Source organism: Dipodomys merriami, unplaced genomic scaffold, assembly GCF_024711535.1.
Source record: "Dipodomys merriami isolate MVZ:Mamm:240054 unplaced genomic scaffold, mDipMer1.0.p SCAF_39, whole genome shotgun sequence".
Classification (NCBI taxonomy): Eukaryota; Metazoa; Chordata; class Mammalia; order Rodentia; family Heteromyidae; genus Dipodomys; species Dipodomys merriami.
The window spans coordinates 5,150,495-5,169,985 of NW_027205492.1; the positions used below are offsets into that span (position 1 = coordinate 5,150,495).

Sequence of the window (19,491 nt, forward strand, 5' to 3'; positions counted from 1 at the left end):
AGAAAAGACCTTTGACGTACGAAGTTGGGCTTAACTCCCCAGAGCCCAACTCTCCCAAGGTAACTCACTGACTGCTTCAGGGTACTTTACCTTCGTGTGGGGCTGGGTCTTGATGGAGCCGTATTCATATTTCTTCTTTCCGCTGCCTTATTAATATCTGAAAAGAATAATCAACCCATCTGTTCAATGCTACGGAATAAAAACAAGATCATCAGCACATTTTAAATGAAAGCAATAAAAAAAAAAAAACCAATGACAACCAGATGGTGTAAGAAAATCCATTCAGCAGAGACACTTTTCAACAATTTTTATTATTAAGGCATTACAATGTCATGGTTTGGTAGGTAAAGAATGTCCCTCAGTTTTCTAGCTAACACATAATTTGTGTAAAATTGACCATGTCAAACCCTGCGAAGCTCTAAACCTGACAGCTCCCAACCAAAGAGAGGAAAAGGTTGTTTTCTAAAGTACTAGAAAGCCACATGTAGGCTTTTGTTGTTGTTATTTGGGGGGGGGGGGGGGGGGAGGAAGAAAGAAAAAAGGATTTGGGAAAAAATAAAGGGAAAATGGCTGAAATCCATTGTTTTAAAATTTCCAATATTTCATGAAGCAGGACCTCTTTTTAGTGTCTTGCATTGCATTCCGTTGGTAAGAATCTTCAAAAATGAGATGTAGGACAGAAGAAAATTAAATTTTTTGTAATCAAAGTATATGACCTGTTAACATCTATAATCTTCATAGACAAGTACCTAAGAATAAGAATTGCTATTTGGTAAAGTGAATTTAGGTAACGAAACATTCCTCATAAAAAGTTATCATTAGAGAAAACTATAGCACATACAAGATGAGAGAGATTAGTGGAATCTTACAAGCTTATAGTTAAAGCCTGTTTTGCTAAAAGAAACAAAGCATACCTAACTTTACAAAAATAGAAAAGCACTATGTTTTAAGAGTCAATGCAGTTTTATCCCCCAAAATAAAACTTGATAATTGTACAGGCTTACAAATAAATGAATATATTAAAACTTGCATATTTCAGCTGAATGACAAAATGCTTCCTGCTACAGTTTTGTTCCTCTTCTGTATTGAACAATTAATAGCATATCTAATGACTCAAATGGCACTCAACACTCAAATAATTAGAGTGCTTTAAAAACAGTAATTATGTATTAAAAAAAAAAAGATCCCAAGCAGTTTCCTATCATGTGAAAGGGCACAGCAAGAACAATTTAGTAGTCTGGAATAGACTGTACCCTGCTATGCTGCCAACTTTTGAGTTCCTGAGTGAGAATGACCCACAGTTCCATTTTAAATCAGAAGTTTTATTATGCCTAAGAGAAAGATAGCTTTGATAAAACTTAGGTTAACATAAATCTGAATAGTCAGGGAAGTATACTCTATCTAAACTGCTACTTACTTCAATTAGACAATATTCTACAAAAGTATAGGAATTAAGAAAAATTAACTGTATAAAAACTTGCCAATAATATCTGACCACAGCTTTGGTACTATGTAGGGTGGTTTTACAATGTACAACTCTTAAAGTTCACAAATGTCCAATTTACATACTACATAAAGACAGGTATTATGGAATCTAATTCTTTTACATGTAAATGTGAAGAACAACAGTTTAGGTTTACTGGACTAGTCTAGTCACTGATTTGTCCATACTTCCAATATAGAATACTTATGATTCACAGCAAAAATATTATCTTGGATTAAAGTAGCTTTCAAAATATCACTGGAATACACTGACTATATAATCAGTTCTTTTAAATAAGCATTTCACCAGCTCGATTCTATGTATCATTAAATGGTCTTGTGATTTATTTATTTATTTAGGTCAGTTGTGAGGGTTGAATTCAGGGCCTGGGTGCTGTCCCTGAGTTCTGCTCAAGGCTAGTGCTCTACCACTTTGAGTCACAGCATCACTTCCAGTTTTGAGTGGTTTATTGGAAATAAGAGTCTCCTGGACTTTCCTGCCTGGGCTGGCTTTGAACTGTGATCCTTAGATCTCAGCTTCCTGAGCTAGGATTATAGGCCTGAGCCAACTGCTTAAACCCAGCATGGCCCCCCTGTTTTTTATTTTTGGCAGAGTTTCACTATGTAGTCCACACTGGCCTTGAACTAGGAATACTCTGTCTCAGTGTCTCAAATGCTGGAATTACAGGTATGCGCCAGCTCCAAATAGTACTACTTTAGTTGGTAAGTTTACATTTAATGCAATAACTTGATTCTGCATATGAAAAGGAGCATTACATTGTCTCTGATTCTGTGTTCCATATTGGAGTTATGAGACCAAAGTGATTATATCTTTGAGGTAAAACTGGTTCTAAAAATGAAGAAGATATTTTACTTTCAAAGTGGTAAAGGTTTTTTTCTGCAATTACTTGAAAGGGTATTAAAGAATATTCAAGACTAGCAATTATATATTTATATGATGTGGTTTCTGCTACTTTGCAAAAAAGAGAGCTTTCAGACATATATTGCTCTTCTCTCTTCCTCGTGCTAGGGACAGAAGCCAGGGCACTGCACATGCTGGGCAATCACTACCACTCAGCTACATCCTAAACCTGAAGGTCTCCACACAACTCAGGGCTTTGTACTACTAGGAAAGCACTGTACCACCTGAGCCATACCTCTACCCCTCAAATTACTTTATTTTAGAGGTTAGCACACGTAGTATGCTATGTCATATGCATGACTTGAATTTAAGGGGTTGTTTGATATCCATCTTAACAGAGAAGAATTAACAGATTTGAATAAAAATGAGATTTTCAATTTTTGGCATGAATTTTTATTCAAGAGGACTGCTCAGGTTACAGTTGGGAGATTTTTGGCCAAAGTTGTAAAAATGGGATCACCAACATTACCACCAATCTCCGTTGTTTTTTTTAAATCCTGGGCTGGGAATGTGGCTTAGTGGTAGAGTGCTTGCCCTAGCATGCATGAATCCCTGGGTTAGATTCCTCAGTATCACATAAAAAGAAAAAGCCACTAAGGGTGCTGTGGCTCAAGTGGTAGAACACTATCCTTGAGCAACAGAAGCTCAGGGACAGTGCCCAGGCCCTGAGTTCAAGCCCCAGGATTGGCCAAAAAAATCCTGACATATACACACAGAACTTTTAGAAAATTTGTGTTCCTGTCAATTAGAGATTCATTTAAACAAAATTTCCTTTGAAAATGCAAATACTTTTAGTAGTAAAGAAGTTTGTTTGTTTTTGGGTCCAGTCGTGGGGCCTGAACTCTGGGCCTGGTGCTGTCCCTCAGCTCTTCAGCTCAAGGCTAGTGCTCTACCACTTGAGCCACAGCACCACTTCTGGCTTTCTTTTTTTGCTTATGTGGTGCTGGGGAATCGAACCCAGGGCCTCAGGTATGCAAGGCAAGCGCTGTACCACTGAGCCACCTTCCCAGCACATAAAGAAGTTTTTGTACTAAACAGATTATTTCCTTCTTAAATCCTTAGAGTGATATAATAAACCTCAAGAAAAATGATGTTAATGTAAAGACAAGGAAACGAAGGTGGAAAGACAGTTTGAAGAACTTCCTGTACATTAGATGAGGAAGTATGATTGGAGAAATAATCAACAAAAAAGCAGTGGCAATTAGATAAGTCTTCCTAATTAGAGATGGAATGTCTTCTTCAAACAGAAATGGGGAACTGATGCTTCTTTCCAATTCTATTATATTGTGGTCAATTGCTTCTAAGACCCAAAGTCAATCTCAGTGTCTTCTTCAGTTTAACTTGGGTGATACTTCCAAGTTCAGTAATTACATTCAAAATCATCATAATCACCAAAAGATGCATAACTTTGGTCTGACATGTTAAATGTCCTTTTCAATTAAATATTTTTTAATAAAGAAAACTAGTGCCAAATTAAAGGATTTACATAAAAGGAAAGAAACTGGGATAATAACCTAGAAAACATGGTGTTTTAAAGGAAATTGGTAGAGCAAATTAAAACCATAAACGGGATGAAGAACTGTCAGAGAATGACATAATACCTAATTCACAATTTTATTTTAAACGACTACGCCAGACAGAGTTCACACAATGGTCTTTGAAAAAAAATACCCATTTCTTTCATAGTACCAAGAACTCTGCTTTGCCTGCCTTTTTTTGTCGGTCATGGGGCTTTAACTCAGGGCCTAGACACTACCCCTGAGATTTTTCACTCAAACCTAGCACTCTACCACTTTGAGCCACAGCACCACTTCCAGTTTTCTGGTGGCTAATTGGAGATGAGTCTCATGGACTTTCCTGCCTGGGCTGGCTTTGAACTGCGATTCTCAGATGTCAGCCTCCTGAGTAGTTAAGATTACAGGTGTATGCAGCTGTGATTTTTTTTTTCTTTTGGTCGATCATGGGGCCTGAACTCTGGGCCTGGGCGCTGGCCCTCAGCTCTTCAGCTCAAGGCTAGCGCTCTACCACTAGGAGTCACAGCACCACTTCCGGCTTTCTCTGCTTATGTGTTGCTGAGGAATCGAACCCAGGGCCTCATGCATGCAAAGCAAGCGCTCTACCACTGAGCCACCTTCCCAGCCTCCAGCTCTGATTTTTTAAAATTCTAACAACATAAATCAACTCTCTTATCTGAAAACTACATTTTATACTAAACAGGCTACAGCAACAGAAAACAATGGAGACAGAAACAAGAGGAGTATGAATCACAATGCTTAAATGATAGTACCACTACTGGTTGTTGAAAGAATCCAGAAGCCTATATGCTTTCAGTAACTGCCTACAAATAAAATAAAGCTCTCCAAAAGGCTTAGCTAAAAACCAACTAACAACCAGGAATGAATAACTAAATTGGAATTACATGAAATAAAATTACATGAAAATAAAAGTGTCACAGTGAAAACCATACTGACAAAGACAGCAGACACCACATATTAATTAAATTCCCAAAACTGGGAGGGAAAATGAGAGGGCTGCTCACTCAAGCTATGTTCATGAAGATGACTGATGATATACTGCAAAATCAGGGATATCGCAATGAGAAATCAGGAATAAGGACATGTTTGCTTTGTTTCTAAATCAACCCTTTAAAAGTTATCCCACTTTGAATACCATACATTTCCTCTTATTTGATTATCTATATTCTATTTTTTAATTGAAATAATTGTATCTTTTTTTGGAAGTAATTATATCTTTTGTTTTGTTTTTTGGTGCTGGTACTAGAGCTTCAAGTCAGGGCCTTGCACTTTTGACTGGCTTTTTCACTCAAGACAAGAACTCTACCACTTGAACCACACCTCCACTTCTGACTCTTTGATGGTTAATTGGAGTTAAGAGTCTCATGGATTTTCCTGCTCTGGCTGGCTTCGAACAGTGATCCTCAAATCTCACTCTCCTGAATAGCTAGGATTATATGTGTGAGCTACCAGCACCTGGCTCTTGTTTTAGTGTGAAGAATGACAATTTATATTTCGACCTATTTTGTCATTAATACGTAAAGCCCCATATATTTTTGCTTTTAGAATAAATGAATTTTAAGTAAGGAACAATGTATTTTTATTACAGATATACTATGTGTGTGTGGTGAATGTGTATGTATATACATTTATGTACACACCTATATATATACATAAACATATACACACATATAAAACCTTTGTATATATGTATTATCTTTGAAGTAAAATTATCTTTGGATTAGATGAGATAATAGATTGCAGCACTAACAAAAATCAAAGCTTTTAGACCTCTTACAAGTTTAGGGGGTAATATCAATGACTCAAAATTAATTTATTTCCTAATGTACAAGTGCATTTCACATAAAAGAGAGCACATGTTGGTCATTTTGCATGTATTAAACTTAAATATTTTTAACCCTGTAAATTACCCTTTTTTCACATTTAAAGAAAACTGACATACATAGACCACAGATTTCTAGTACAGTGTTAAATACATTAAAATCACTTAAGCAGGTGTTGATGGCTCATACCTATAATTCTATCTACTCAGGAGGCTGAGATCTGAGGATCCTGGCTTGAATTCAGCAGGGGCAGAACAGTCCTTGAGACTCTTATCTCCAATGGACTACTCAAAAAAAAGCCAGAAGTGGAACTGTGGCTCAAAGTGGTAGAGCATTAGTATTGAGCACAAAGAGGCTCAGGTACAGTGCCTAGGCCCTGAGTTCAAGCACCAAGACCAGCAAAAAATTAAAATTAATTTAAAAAAAATCACTTAAAAACAAGAAGGAAAAAGCAACAAATTTAAGTGAAAATTATTACATCTATGTTGAAACGGTGACACTTGGCTATCTTAATAACTGTGGAAAAGGTAGACTGAATTAGCCTATTAAGAGTTAATGCCACTCAAGGGGATAGGACCTCTTAAAATCATTAAAACAACCAACCAAATGCTTTATTAATTCTAGTTTAACTTTAAGGAGGGGGCAGTCCTCTTGCCTTTCAGCTATGCCCTAACCTGGAACATTGATTTTAAGTACAATTGTTAAGTACATGGGAGCTCTTTTAGGAGATAAAGACAAACTGGGACAGGAAAATTGTAATTCACTCTTAAGTCCCTCATGTGCTCATCTGCCAGAGCTGAGCCTGGGTGCATGTGCAGATGTACTCCTGGCCAGAGGGGTCTGAGTGTGTGGGTGGGGTGACTGGAGTGAGCTAAATCCTGGTGTGGGAGGACAGGGGGCATGTTGCCTTGGCCCTGAAAGAGGACAGAGAGGCTCAAGGCCAGTGTTTGTAGTGACCTGGACATATGTGTCATGTCCTTCTGCCCTACCTCACAGATACTGGGAAAAATTTGGAGTTTAAGCAAACTTAAAGGTTTAGCATTAGGTAGAACAAACCCAGGAAGGTTGGGAGAGAGAAGCAGCACCAACTCCCAGCCACATGCCCTTCAGTTTGTTTGTTTTTTTTTTTGGTCAACCATGGGGCTTGAACTCAGGGCCTGGATTTTGAACTTTTTCACTCAAGGTTAGTACTCTACCACTTGGAAGACACTGTAGCACTTCCAGCTTACTAGTGGTTAATTGAAAAATAAGAGTCTAATGGACTTTCATGTCCTGCTGGCTTCAAAATGTGATCATCAGATCTCAGCCTGTTGAGTAGGTATAATTACAGATGTAAGCCACCGGTGCCCAGCTTTCAGCTGATTTTATATTGTGAATCCCCAGACCATAACTGAGTTACTACTCAGAGCCACACTATGAACAGAGGACTCTTCTCTCCTCCCCTGACCTATCTTGGCTTGCTTTCCTCTTTCAGATGGCCAATCTGAGAGAGGAGGTAGGAAAAACCCCCAACTTAGCTCAAAGACAGATTTAGAGAGAAAAATTCCAAAGCTAAATCCTTTTCCATGTCTTTTGAGATTCAAGTCCTGTTAATCTTATATCATCAGAAGAGGGTAAGGGAGGGAGGGTTCCTTCAGCTTCCCAGTTTCTATACAAAACCACAGGTTTATAACATTAACACATGAAAAGCACTTTTAAGAGGTCTCACAATAAGAATCTCACAATGTAGAAGTTTTAGCAAAAACTTGTTTCTTTTTTTTTGTCAGTGGTGGGGCTTGAACTCTGGGCCTGAGCACTGTCCCTCAGCTCTTCAGGTCAAGGCTAGCGCTCTACCACTTGAGCTACAGCACCACTTCCAATGGTGGTTTATTGGAGATAAGTTTCACGGACTTTCCTGCCCGGGCTGGCTTTGAACCTTGATCCTCAGATCTCAGCCTCCTGAGTAGCTAGGATTACAGGAGTGAGCCACCCGCTCCCAGCTATTCTAACAGTTAAAGTAGGAAGAAATGGAAAAGTGAGAAAACATTTCCTGCTATCCACATAGAAAATGGAAGTAAAGACTCAAAATGGCAGCTCTTGTCTTCAATCTTTATACTTTTTGAGCTGGGAGAATATACTGGTCATGTTGGCTAGCAATCTCCAATCAATGGTTCTGAATGGCTAACATGGGTGCTGTTTATTATTCTAAATCATGATGGTATGTATGATTTAGGCCTGTCCAAAACACAGGACATTAGGTAGACTTCATAGTTTCCTTTCTTGGATATGCCTCTCATTTTTGTCTCTTTACCCCTCTCAGGACAGTGTTTTTGTCTCAAAGAAGGCAGATTCAGATTAGTACCTTTATATCTCCCTACTCTTGCAATTTAACATCTAAAAGTATGTGATGGGAGAGAGCTAATTGCTCTGTTTTTTTCCCCCTTCATTTGTTTGCTGATTCGAATGTCTGAATCTGGCCCTTTTAATATTTATTAATTTTAATTTTCCTGTGCTCTAATCTATTCTGCTTTAAGGTTTAAGTCCCTAACTTAGAGGAGTTCATGTTTAATAAAAGAGAAGTACAGCTGGATGCTGGCGGCTCATGCCTATTCCTAGCTACTCAACAGGCTGAAATCTGAGGATTAGGGTTCAAGGCCAGCCCAGGCAGCAAAGTCTGTGAGGCTCTTATCTCCAATAAACTACTCAGAAAAAGCCAGAAGTAATGCTTTGGCTCAAGTGATAGAGTGCTAGCCTTGAACACAGAGGCTCAGGGACAGCGCCAGGTCCTGAGTTTCAAGCCCCAGGACCAGCAAGAGAGAGAGAGGTACATGTACATAATAACAATACAAAGTAGGATTATGGCAGAGATAATGTGTAGCAAGGGAGAGGAACTGGGCAGAAGACTGGGAAGAACACATATGTGTGACCTGAGGATGATGGTGGAGACAGGGAAGACCTAAAAGTAATACTTAAATCTTGATTTTAGGGCTGAGAAGGTGGCTCAGTGGTCTATAGAGTGCTTGCCTTGCATGCATGAGGCCCTGGGTTTTTGTTTTTTGGGGGGGTACGGTTGTGGGGCCTGAACTCTGGGCCTGGGCGCTGTCCCTCAGTTCTTCAGCTCAAGGCTAGCGCTCTACCACTTGAGCCACAGGGCCACTTCCTGCTTTTTTTCTTTGTGCTTATGTGGTGCTGGGGAATCAAACCCAGGGCCTCAGGCATGCAAGGCAAGCGCTCTACCACTGAGCCACCTTCCCAGCCCAAGGCCCTGGGTTTGATTCCTCAGTACCACATAAGCAGAAAAAGCCAGAAGTGGCGCTGTGGCTCAAATGGTAGAGTGCTAGCCTTGAGCTGAAGAGCTGAGGGACAGTGCTCAGGCCAAGAGTTCAGGCCCCATGACTGGCAAAAAACAAAAACAAAAACTTGATCTTAAGTAGTTTATCAGGAAAAGTTATCCTAGTACATTCAAAGGTGTGAAGGACATAATAAATCAGGAAACTATGTTTAGTTGAGAACATGAGGATAGGAGGAAGAATAAGAAATGAATGACAAGTGAAGTGAATGTTAAGACTACATGCAGATTGGGAAGCCCTTTTTCTATAGAAAAGGAAGAAATTGATGGAAGAGGGCCTTATTAGAAGGCTATGGATTGAATTACCAAAGCATACTACTAGAAAAGACTAATGAATTTTTACTGTATGTATATCTTCCTAAAAAGATAGAGGGAGTATTTAACCTACTCAAGGTATTTCCTCCCCCTATGGTATATCTCCTGTTGCCTCTGTACTTGATTTTGGTACCCTGCATCTTGTATATACATTTATCTAATTTGGAGAGGGGAAGGGGAATAACAAAATGCTGAAACAAGGACATAGGATGACCCACTGCAACAATGATACTCACAAGACACTATGTTGGAGATGAAATTTACAACTTGGGGGAGCAGGGAGGAGTGAAGGAGGTAGGGGAGGAAAGGGATAGTAGAAGAAAAACAAAGGAGGAGGTAACAATACTCAACAAGAAATGTACTCATTACCTTACTCATATAACCATAACCCCAGAATCTTTACAAAATAAAATTTTAAAAAATTTCCGGTTATAGTAATGTTATTCTGAGAACATTAGTTTGATAGTAAAGGAATAGGCAAAAGAAACAATTATAAGGTCATATTTTTATCTTTAATAAAGGAATATAAAACAGATTAATGGCTTGAGAAGTCAGTAATTAATAGCCATCCATCTGTTCATTCAATCTACTATTCAGGAAGAAAGAAAATAAAGAGCAAACTATTCTTCCTTATTCTTTTATTAAAGAACATGTAACCAAAAAAAAGTCTACCTTCTCCCCCCCTTTTTTTTTTTTACTTAGTTGGAGATGGAAGCCAGGGCCTCAGGATGTTAAGTACTACTGATCTATATCTCCACCATTGTCACTTTTTAAATGTATAGTTCAGTAGGGACAAGTATATTCATATTGTGTGTAAGAGACTCACAACTTTCAACTATATTCATTAAACAAATTCTATTCCTCCTCATTCATTCATTCATTCATACATACATACATATATGTGCATATTCACACACACATATACACGTCTATTTATGATGATGATGTATCCTCACCATCTGGAAAGATAGTTTAAAAAAGGTCAAGCTCCAAACCATATCTCAAACTTATAGAATCTAAATATTAAGCCTAGGAATATGTAGTTTAACAAATTTCTCAGGTGATGCATAAAGGAACTAGTACTCTTTTATCTACTTATTTTTTAGCTTATACATTATAAGTAGGTTTACCATTTAGGGATCTCTCTAAACAAGTACTCATAAGGAATTAATCCATATTACAAAGAAAATGTCACGACAATCACTAAAATTTGTCAACATGTAATCCCTTTAAACAGTATAAAAAATATAAACACACTGCTAACTCCAAAGGAAATGGAATCATCAACTCAGGTTTCTAGATTACTGAAGTTAATACTACTAATAATTATAAGGTCATGAGCGGTCTACCCCTTTAATTTCATCTGATCATTTAAAAAGTAATCTGTCTGGACACCAGTGGCTTACACCTGTAATCCCAGCTACTGGGGAGACTAATATCTGAGGATAGGGGTTTGAGCCAGACCTTGCAGGAAAGTCCATGCAAATCTTATCTCCAATAAGCCATTCAGAAAAAGCTTGAAGTAGAGTTGTGGCTCTGGTGGTAGAACACTGTCTTAAGCAAAAGAAGCTCAGGGATAGCGCCCAGGCTCTGTGTCTAAGCCCCAGGACCCACATGCATACACACTATACAAATAATATGAAGTGTTAAAACTGCTTCTCCCAATTACCTAGTTGCAAAAAGGAAGAAAAAAATACTCTGAGTTTCTCTCTCTCTCTGGGTCGGTGGTGGGGCTTGAACTCTGGACCTAATCGCCATCCCTGAGCTCTTCAGCTCAAAGTGAGCACTCTACCGCTTGGGCCATAGTACCACTTCCAGTTTTCTGGCAGTTAATTGGAGGTAAGTCTCATGGACTTTCCTTCCCAGGCTGGCTTTGAACTGTGATCCTCAGATCTCACCCTCCTGAGGGTGATTATAGGCAGGATTATAGGCATGAGCTACTGGCACCCAGCAGTTTCTCTTTTTGATAGCATGTTATCTATTTCTTTAGCTAATGAGAAACTGCTAACTAAAGTTCTAAATTCTGCAAAACAAAGCTGTATTATCTGGCTCATGCAGCTCCAAGTCTTGCTTCTGGAGGGTGACAGTGGCCTGTAATCCTTCTACTTGGGAGGGTCTTGGTTCAAGAGCAGCCAGGCAAAAAGTTTGTAAGCTACCAATGTAAGTTTGTAAGAACCAACGACTGGGTGGGGTGGAACCAGCCTGTTGTCCTAGCTACCTGGGAGGCATAATGGCTGGGCACTGTGGCACACAACTGTTATCCTAGCAACACAGGGAGGAAGCACAAATAAGAAAATCCAATTTCAGGAGGGCCTGAGCAAGACTATCATGAAAACTTGAGGTATGATTCATGTGGCAGAGAATCTGACCAGGTAGTGTGAGGTGAAGTAATATATGCAGGATGGAAAAAGTTCTCATGTCTTTGGAAACATTTACCCCATATCCCCATGTCCTCCCTATGTGTTCCCCATCCAACTTCTTTCCCTCCTTCCTTTTTTTCCCTGTAATGCTGGAGACCGGACCTCCCTAGTACTACCACTGAGCTATATTCCCAAGCACAGGGACTGGTCAGATTTTGATAATTGCTGTCTTAAGGTTAGTTTCTCAAAGGCTACAAAAGATTCAATTATATATTTTTAAAGTTTTTTTTTTAAACTAAGATCCCGTTTTCCTCATCTATTTTTTCTTTTGGTATGAAATTTTTGGTAAAAAGAGTTCTTATATTATCTCTCACCCTAGACAGATGTTATAAAATTGTTTTTTAGTATCTCCATATCTGATTGCATAATTAAGCATACTCAAATTACTTGTAATTCAAAATTCTCAGTATTTTGCTCACTAGCTACGGCACCAGTTTAATATTCAATAATTCAGCCATTCCAGAAACAAACTAGGGACTACTAAAATTAAAGATATAACATGTTAGTTGTCCAATCCAACTAAGCAGCACTAATATTTAAGTCTTTATATAGGTCAATAGTGTTTATATAACAAGAGTTCAGTATTATGGTTAGGAAAAGTTTTTGTTTTTGTTTTTTTTGGTCAGTCCTAGGGATCGAACTCTGAACCTGGGTGCTGTCCCTCAGCTCTTTAGCTCAAGGCTAGAGTTCTACCACTTGAGCCCCAGCACCACTTTCAGCTTTTTCTGTTTATGCAGTGCTGAGGAATTGAATCCAGGGCCTTATGCATGTGAGGCAAGCACTCTACCACTGAACCACATTCCCAGCCCCAAAGTTTTGGTTCTTAGAAGGGAAATTTATTATATTTTTAAATTTACTTTATTGTTATTATAGAGGTGATGTATAGAGGAATTAATTACTTGAGTCAGGTAATGAGTACATTTCCTTTCATACAGCGTCTTTTGTTCCCTCGCCTGACTTATTAGCGCTTTCCTTTTTTTTTCTAAGTGATAAGATAAAGAATGAAAATGAAAGTTGGGTGCTGGTGGCTCACACCTGTAATCCTAGCTACTCAGAAGGCTGAGATATGGGGATCATGGTTCAAAGCCAGCCCGGGCAGGAAAGTCCTTGAGACTCTCATCTCCAACAAACCATCAGAAAACTGGAAGTGGCACTGTGAAGAACTCAGGGGCAGCGCCCAGAACGAGAGTTCAAGCCCCACAACTGACCAAAAAAAAAAAAAAAGAATGAAAATCATCATCCTATATTCATAGCTGGTGTTAACAAAACCACTATTTTAAAAGCAGCAGGTATGCTGGTGTATATGTGTGTGTATTTATTTTTTTGTGGTTGTGGGGATTAAACCAGGGCCTGGGTAGTGTCCCTGAGTTCTTTTTTTGTTTTGTTTTCTTTTGCCAGTCCTGGGGCTTGTACTCAGGGTCTGGACACTGTCCCTTAGCTTCTTTTGCTCAAGGCTAGCACTCTACCAACTTTCAACTACAGTTCCACTTCTGGTTTTCTAATATTTAATTGGAGGTAAGAGTCTCATACACTTTCCTGCCTGGGCTGGCTCTGAACTGTGATCCTCTGATCTCAGCCTGCTGAGTAGCTAGGATTATAGGCGTGAGCTACCAGTGCCCCGATTATGCTGGTATTTTTAAAATGTCAGTATACTTCACATTTCCCTGTTTCAGGCAGTATGTTTACCCTTATCTTTTCATTAATGCTGCTCATTAACATGGAGGGTAACTTTCTGTTGGGCACTATCTTTTTTTTTTTTGGGTCCGGTAGTGGGGCCTGAACTCTGGGCCTGGGCGTTGTCCCTCAGCTTTTCAGCTCAAGGCTAGCACTCTACCACTTGAGCCACAGCGCCACTTCTGGCTTTTTTCTTATGTGGTGCTGAGGAATCGAACCCAGGGCCTCGAGCATGCAAGGCAAGTGCTCTACCACTGAGCCACCTTCCCAGCCCATGGGCACTATCTTTTTAATTCAACAGTTTACTTAAGAATGGATAGTCTAGCCGGGCGCTGGTGGCTCACGCCTGTAATCCTAGCTACTCAGGAGGCTGAGATCTGAGGATCGAGGTTCAAAGCCAGCCCGGGCAGGAGAGACCGTGAGACTCCTATCTCCAATAAACCACCAGAAAAACCGGAAATGGCGCTGTAGCTCAAGTGGTAGAGCGCTCGCCTTGAGCTGAAGAGCTGAGGGACAGCGCCAAGGCCCAGAGTTCAAGCCCCACGACTGACAAAAAAAAAAAAAAAAGAATGGATAGTCTAGACAAACGTGTATGTTATCCATAGGACAAATATTTTGTTTTTGGTTTTTTTTTTGGATCCAGTCATGGGGCCTGAACTCTGGGCCTGGGCGTTGTCCCTTAGTTCTTCAGCTCAAGGCTAGTGCTCTACCACTTGAACCACAGCATCACTTCCTGCTTTTTTTTTGCTTATGTGGTGCTGAGGAATCGAACCCAGGGCCTCAGGCATGCAAGGCAAGCGCTCTACCACTGAGCCAAATTCCCAGCCCAGGACAAATATTTTGCAATAAGAAAGTTAACAATAAGCTTTAAAAGTACTTATTTCAAAGATACATGATAATCATTAATAAACCACAAGGTACAAAGAGTAAATAATAGTAGAAAACAGTCCATTTTGGGGAGCAGTATCACCTCAAGTCATTCATGGGAGAAAAAGGAACAACGAGATTGTCTTCTCTTGGACATGCACACTGTATATAATCTTTAGTATATAGACATCTCTGAGAAGTTCTAGAGTAAGAACACCCACTGTGTCTCAACATTTCCCAACTTGACTAACCACACAATCTTTTATCTTCAATAATTTTGTCTTTAATATGTTCTACTAAATAGGTGATCTTGGACAAGGAAACCTCTCTGAGTTATTACTTAGACATTTACTATCTGATATAGTAAACTATACTAGATTACTTACCCCACAAGATGATTGGCAGGAGCAAATGAGTTGGCATTTGTCGTGCTATCTGTATGTTCTATCATTACAACTAACAGCAACCAAGAGTTTAGGAATAGAGGTATTGTTCTCCATATAGAGACTCAAAAACAAAAGAACAATATAAATTGAGGGAACTAAAAGCTAAATATATTTTCTCTGAAGGCTTTCCTTTTTTTTTTAAGGGTTTTTAAGTTTTAAACCAACTAATTCCCTTCCAACCACACCTACTTTTAGGTATTAAGTTATGAATAGGAGACACAAAAGGCTGTCCACATCTACTTACTCTTGTGATATATTTAAAAAAAAAACTATAAACTCTGACTGGGTATGTGTTGCAAGTGGTACAGTATCTGCCAATAAACCAGAGACCCTGCCAGGCACCGGTGGCTTACACTGGTAATCCTAGCTACTCAAGGGGCTGAGATCTGAGGATCTCGGTTCAAAGCTATCCCAGGGAAGAAAGGCCCTAAGACTTATTTCCAATTAAGCACCAGAAAAACTGGAAGTGGTATTCGCTTTGAGCTGAAGAGCTCAGGGACAGTGCCCAGGCTCAGAGTTCAAGTTCCACAACTGACAAAAACAAAACAAAACAAAAAACAAACCTGAGCTCCAGAGTTCAAGCCCCATACTACTATCAATGCCCCTCCTCCCAAAAGCTACTCAGGAGGCTGAACCCTAGAGGACTGAGGTTTAAAGCCCGCCCCAAAAGAAAAGTCCTCAAGAATCCATCTCAAATTAACCAGCAAAAAGGCCAGATTGGAGGAGTCAGCTATGAGCAAACAAGCCGAGTGTGAGTATGAGGCCTTGAGTTCAAGCTTTGGTGTATGTGAGTGTGTGCACATGCGAGCACAAAACTGTAAACTCATGATGGTTAAAGAGACAGATAATTGGAACTGGAAGACATATCTGACAAAGAAGTCCTCAAATCACCTATTATCCCCCCTATCACATCTTCATCTTTTAGAAGCACCCATCTTACCAACCCAAAACCACTCTCTTAAAGTTTAGGGCATATTCTCCCAGCTCAGAAAGCATAAATATAAAGGCCATAGGTATGAGTCACATTTGAATCTTTACTCCCACTTCACTTGTGGGGAATAGGATTTTTTAAAACTTTTCCTTACTTTATATTATACTAAAATATATCCTTGCTAAAACTTCAAAAGTTTTTACTCTCAAAAACACAACTAAATTCCAACCTTTCTATAGTAACAGGCTTACAAACGCACTGCCATCTGCAGGCCATAGACATGGTATGCTTGCAATTTTTTTTTTTTTTTTGGTCCGGTGATGGGGCCTGAACTCTGGGCCTGGGCGCTGTCCCTCAGCTCTTCAGCTCAAGGCTAGCGCTCTACCACTTGCACCACAGCGCCACTTCTGGCTTTTTTTTTCTTTTTTGCTTATGTGGTGGAGGAATCTAACCCAGGGCCTCAGGCATGCAAGGCAAGCGCTCTTCCACTGAGCCACCTTCCCAGCCTGCACTGGTTATTAAAATGAAGTTTTGTATCAAATCTTTTCTCCTGGGACTTCTTAAAGCCTTTTTAAGGGATGTTTACTTTTAGCTTCGAGCACTGATAAAGCTCCATGTGTAGAAATTTAGAACTGGACTAGAGTAAAATCAAATTCTCCTCTATACAAGACTGCTGTTAAAAATTTGGGGAAAAATACCTTATTCTTAAATAAGTTCTATTCTGTTATTAAAAATATGATTTCTGGTTGAACTCAGGACTTGACACTTGCTAGGCACACTTTAGCCACACCCCTAATCCTTTTTACTTTATTTTTCAAATAGGGTATTGAATATTTTGTACCAACAGGCCTGGACCAAATTCTACTTGCGAGCTCACAGAGCTGGGAGGACAGGAGCCAGCCACTATGCACACCTTTTTGTGGTTGGTGTTGAGATGGAGGTCTCACTAATATTTTGCCCAAGCTAGTCTTGAACCTTGCTTGATCTTCTGGTTTCCACCTGAAGCTATAGGCATGAGCATCCTGTTGGAATACAATATGAAACAAGAAACAGACTTTGGTGTATACGTATGTGTGGGGGGGGGGGGGGAAGAGAGGGTTGATGGTCTGGGTTGATCTTTCTGAATTACCTTTACAAATTTATTCTGCTCTCACACAAAAAGAGCCTAAGAACACATAATTAATTTACAAATAATCAATGCCTCCCTTAAATTTGTTCAGAAGTACTGAATAGCTAGTGTCTAGACTTTACCGAGCCTTACATTTCTCTAGCACACATGAAAAGGAAAATTGCCGTTTGTTTTACGTTGATTGTGTCAGACACTTAAAAAAATCTAGATGAGCTGAAGGAAAAGCAAAGAAACCAGAATGAAGGAAAAAATGGATCCTAACAAATAGCCAAGTGATCTCCACAATTTCCACAATAATGTAAAGCTTGGTCTTATCTGGGAAGAGGTAACACAGGTTACTTTTCACATCCAGACTGACACAGAGAATATTAAATCTAGAGTTGTCAAAACCCAATAAAGCTCCATCAAAGTTGGCAGAAATATCAACTATCAGTTGAACTACGGTTCGTACAATGCTGTAAGAAAACCCAGGAGTCACATCAGGTGGATAGTTTCTGCAGTTCCCTGGGACTACCACGTCCAAGTCAGTAAGAAAGAAAGTTGATAGTATTAATTTGCCATGCCTGAAGACCCCGGGGAATTTCACAGGACACGGGATCTGCTATGCCGCAGGGGGTGGGAATTCTGTGTACAGAATGAAAGCCAGAAGGACGACAATTAGCCTAGGGCAGCGTTTCTCAAAGTGTGGGATGCAGAATAACTTCAAGAGGAACAAGGACGCAATGTTGATTTTAATAGATAGGTATTTATTTTCTTTTACGAGCATTAGAAAAATCACTGGCTTCCCGTTACGAGGCTTCTGATTGAAGTTTTCCGCTTTGAGCAAACGCGTTTAAGCAATAGAGTCCGTTTAAAAGGGAAAAAAAAAAAAGGTAACGTTTAGTAAATCGTACAGATGTACATCGTCGAGGTGCGACGCGAGAGGCTGACCCTGGGGAGACATCGTTACTGGGGAGCCGAAGGTGCCCGCGTCAGGACCCTGGAAAGCCAGCGGGTTCTGACCCAGGTCCGCGTCCCGTTCTCTGGGTCCGCGACTATCAAGTGGGCGGGGTGTCGCACGACCAGACGAAGCCTGGAGGATGCGGTCAGGGAGGCCCCGAGGCAGCGACGTCGGGGGACAGCTCTCCAAGGACGCCGCACAGTGCCCCCACGTCCCCCCTCCCCGAGACCGGCCGCCCCAAGCGCGGGTTCGAATCCCGCCTGCGCCACCGCCGCGCCGAGGCCCTGCAGGCGCGCGTCGGCAGGGACCCGAGGAGGGGCGCGGCCCGGCTCTACACAGGAGACCCAGCGGTTCCACCGACAGTTCACGCACACGCGGACCGCACGCCACCGGCCGCCGACCTCCGACCTCCGCCCACCGCGGGCTGCCGGCGCAGGCCCGAGTGTGGGCCTGGGCCTGGGCCTGGGCCGGACGGGAGCCGGCGGCGACCGCGCCCCGCTCCGGGCATGCGCAGACCCGCGCGCACCCGGGAGAAGAGAGGCCGCGGCCGCGCGTCCACCGGCCCTCCCGCCTCAGCTTCCCCTCAACCGCCGGCCCCTCAACCCTACGCCTCGGCGGACGGCCACCGCTTCCCGGCACTCACCGCTACCAGCGCGGCGGGCTCCTGGACGCTCCGTCGCCTCAGGCCCGCCGCTGTCGCCTGAGCCTCAGCCCGCTGTAGGACAAAGGCTCTACCAACCGACCGGCGCGGGCACGAGGCAATGGCGGCCGGGGCGGAGAGTGGCGGTGGGGGCAGAGGGCGCGCACGCAGCGGCAGGCGCTGCGGTGTCGCAAGAGCGCGCGCGTTTACGGCAAGACGGAGTTGAGGCGTCGGTCTCCTTGACGACGAGGGCGGGGGAGGGAGTCTGAGGTGGCGGTTGAGAACGCCGGGCGTTGCCTAGTAACGGCGTCCCAGGTTGACGGTGGGTTGCAGGCCCGCCCTCCCCTCCAAGGACTGGAGCTGAGCCTTCTGTTTCCAGGGAGCATTCCTCCTCCTAAAATGTGGAAACAGAGCACTTAAAATCCCCAAATACCTGGGCTTAGTCGCGTCAAACTAAAAACAAACCCCCAAGCTCCTGAACAAGTGTGTATTGCAGAACAGGATTTATAGTCCTGCAACCGCGGGATCGCAAGGAACAAAGAACAGAGAAGCCTGGGGCGGGGGGGGAGCTGTATTTAAATTTACATTTAAATAGGTCGTAGTGTCTATTCGTTTCACGGCTGTGAGGCAAAAGGCTTCTGGAGACAGTCACAGGTTCTTCTTGAGTTATTTATTTATCGTGGAACAGTGACTCAATGTCAGAAACGAATTCCCCAGCTTGTAACTGCCGACCGTGAAGCCTGTAAAACGCTGCTCCGCGCCCCCCTCCCCGGGCCAGTTCATCTAGAGAGTCTATTTGTCACAGGGAATGAAATTTGCTCACACAATTCTAAATACACTCTATTAATCACAGTCAGCCCTGTATGAATCCGGTCTGGAAACTTCTGAGACCCCAGAGGGGCTAGTTTTTCTGCTGGTGAATAGTGCATGCTAAGTAAAAGCTGTGGCTGTGGAATTGAAAGGCTTCCAGCTCAGTTTCTCTGACACCTGACATCATCATAGGTTCACTCATTTACTCACTGAATGTTTTATTGTTTAT

The 19,491-nt window shown here is 41.5% G+C and overlaps 1 protein-coding gene across 3 annotated transcripts in view; it reads right to left on the bottom strand.

Moving 5' to 3' along the window:
* The window catches only part of Ncoa5 (nuclear receptor coactivator 5), a 38,292-nt gene extending 19,701 nt beyond the window's left edge, over positions 1–18,591 (bottom strand). For 2 of the 3 annotated variants that reach the window (XM_069989884.1, XM_069989886.1), the window contains exons 1-2: positions 18,456–18,591; positions 91–157 (exon numbers count right to left, since the gene is read on the bottom strand). In XM_069989884.1, the coding sequence (XP_069845985.1) occupies positions 91–128 (38 nt within the window). In that variant the 5' untranslated portion in view covers positions 129–157; positions 18,456–18,591. Of the gene's footprint in view, positions 1–90; positions 158–11,074; positions 12,990–18,455 lie in introns of those variants that run through there. The other variant, XM_069989885.1, reaches the window with a different exon arrangement.
* Between the last annotated feature and the right edge of the window lie 900 nt (positions 18,592–19,491).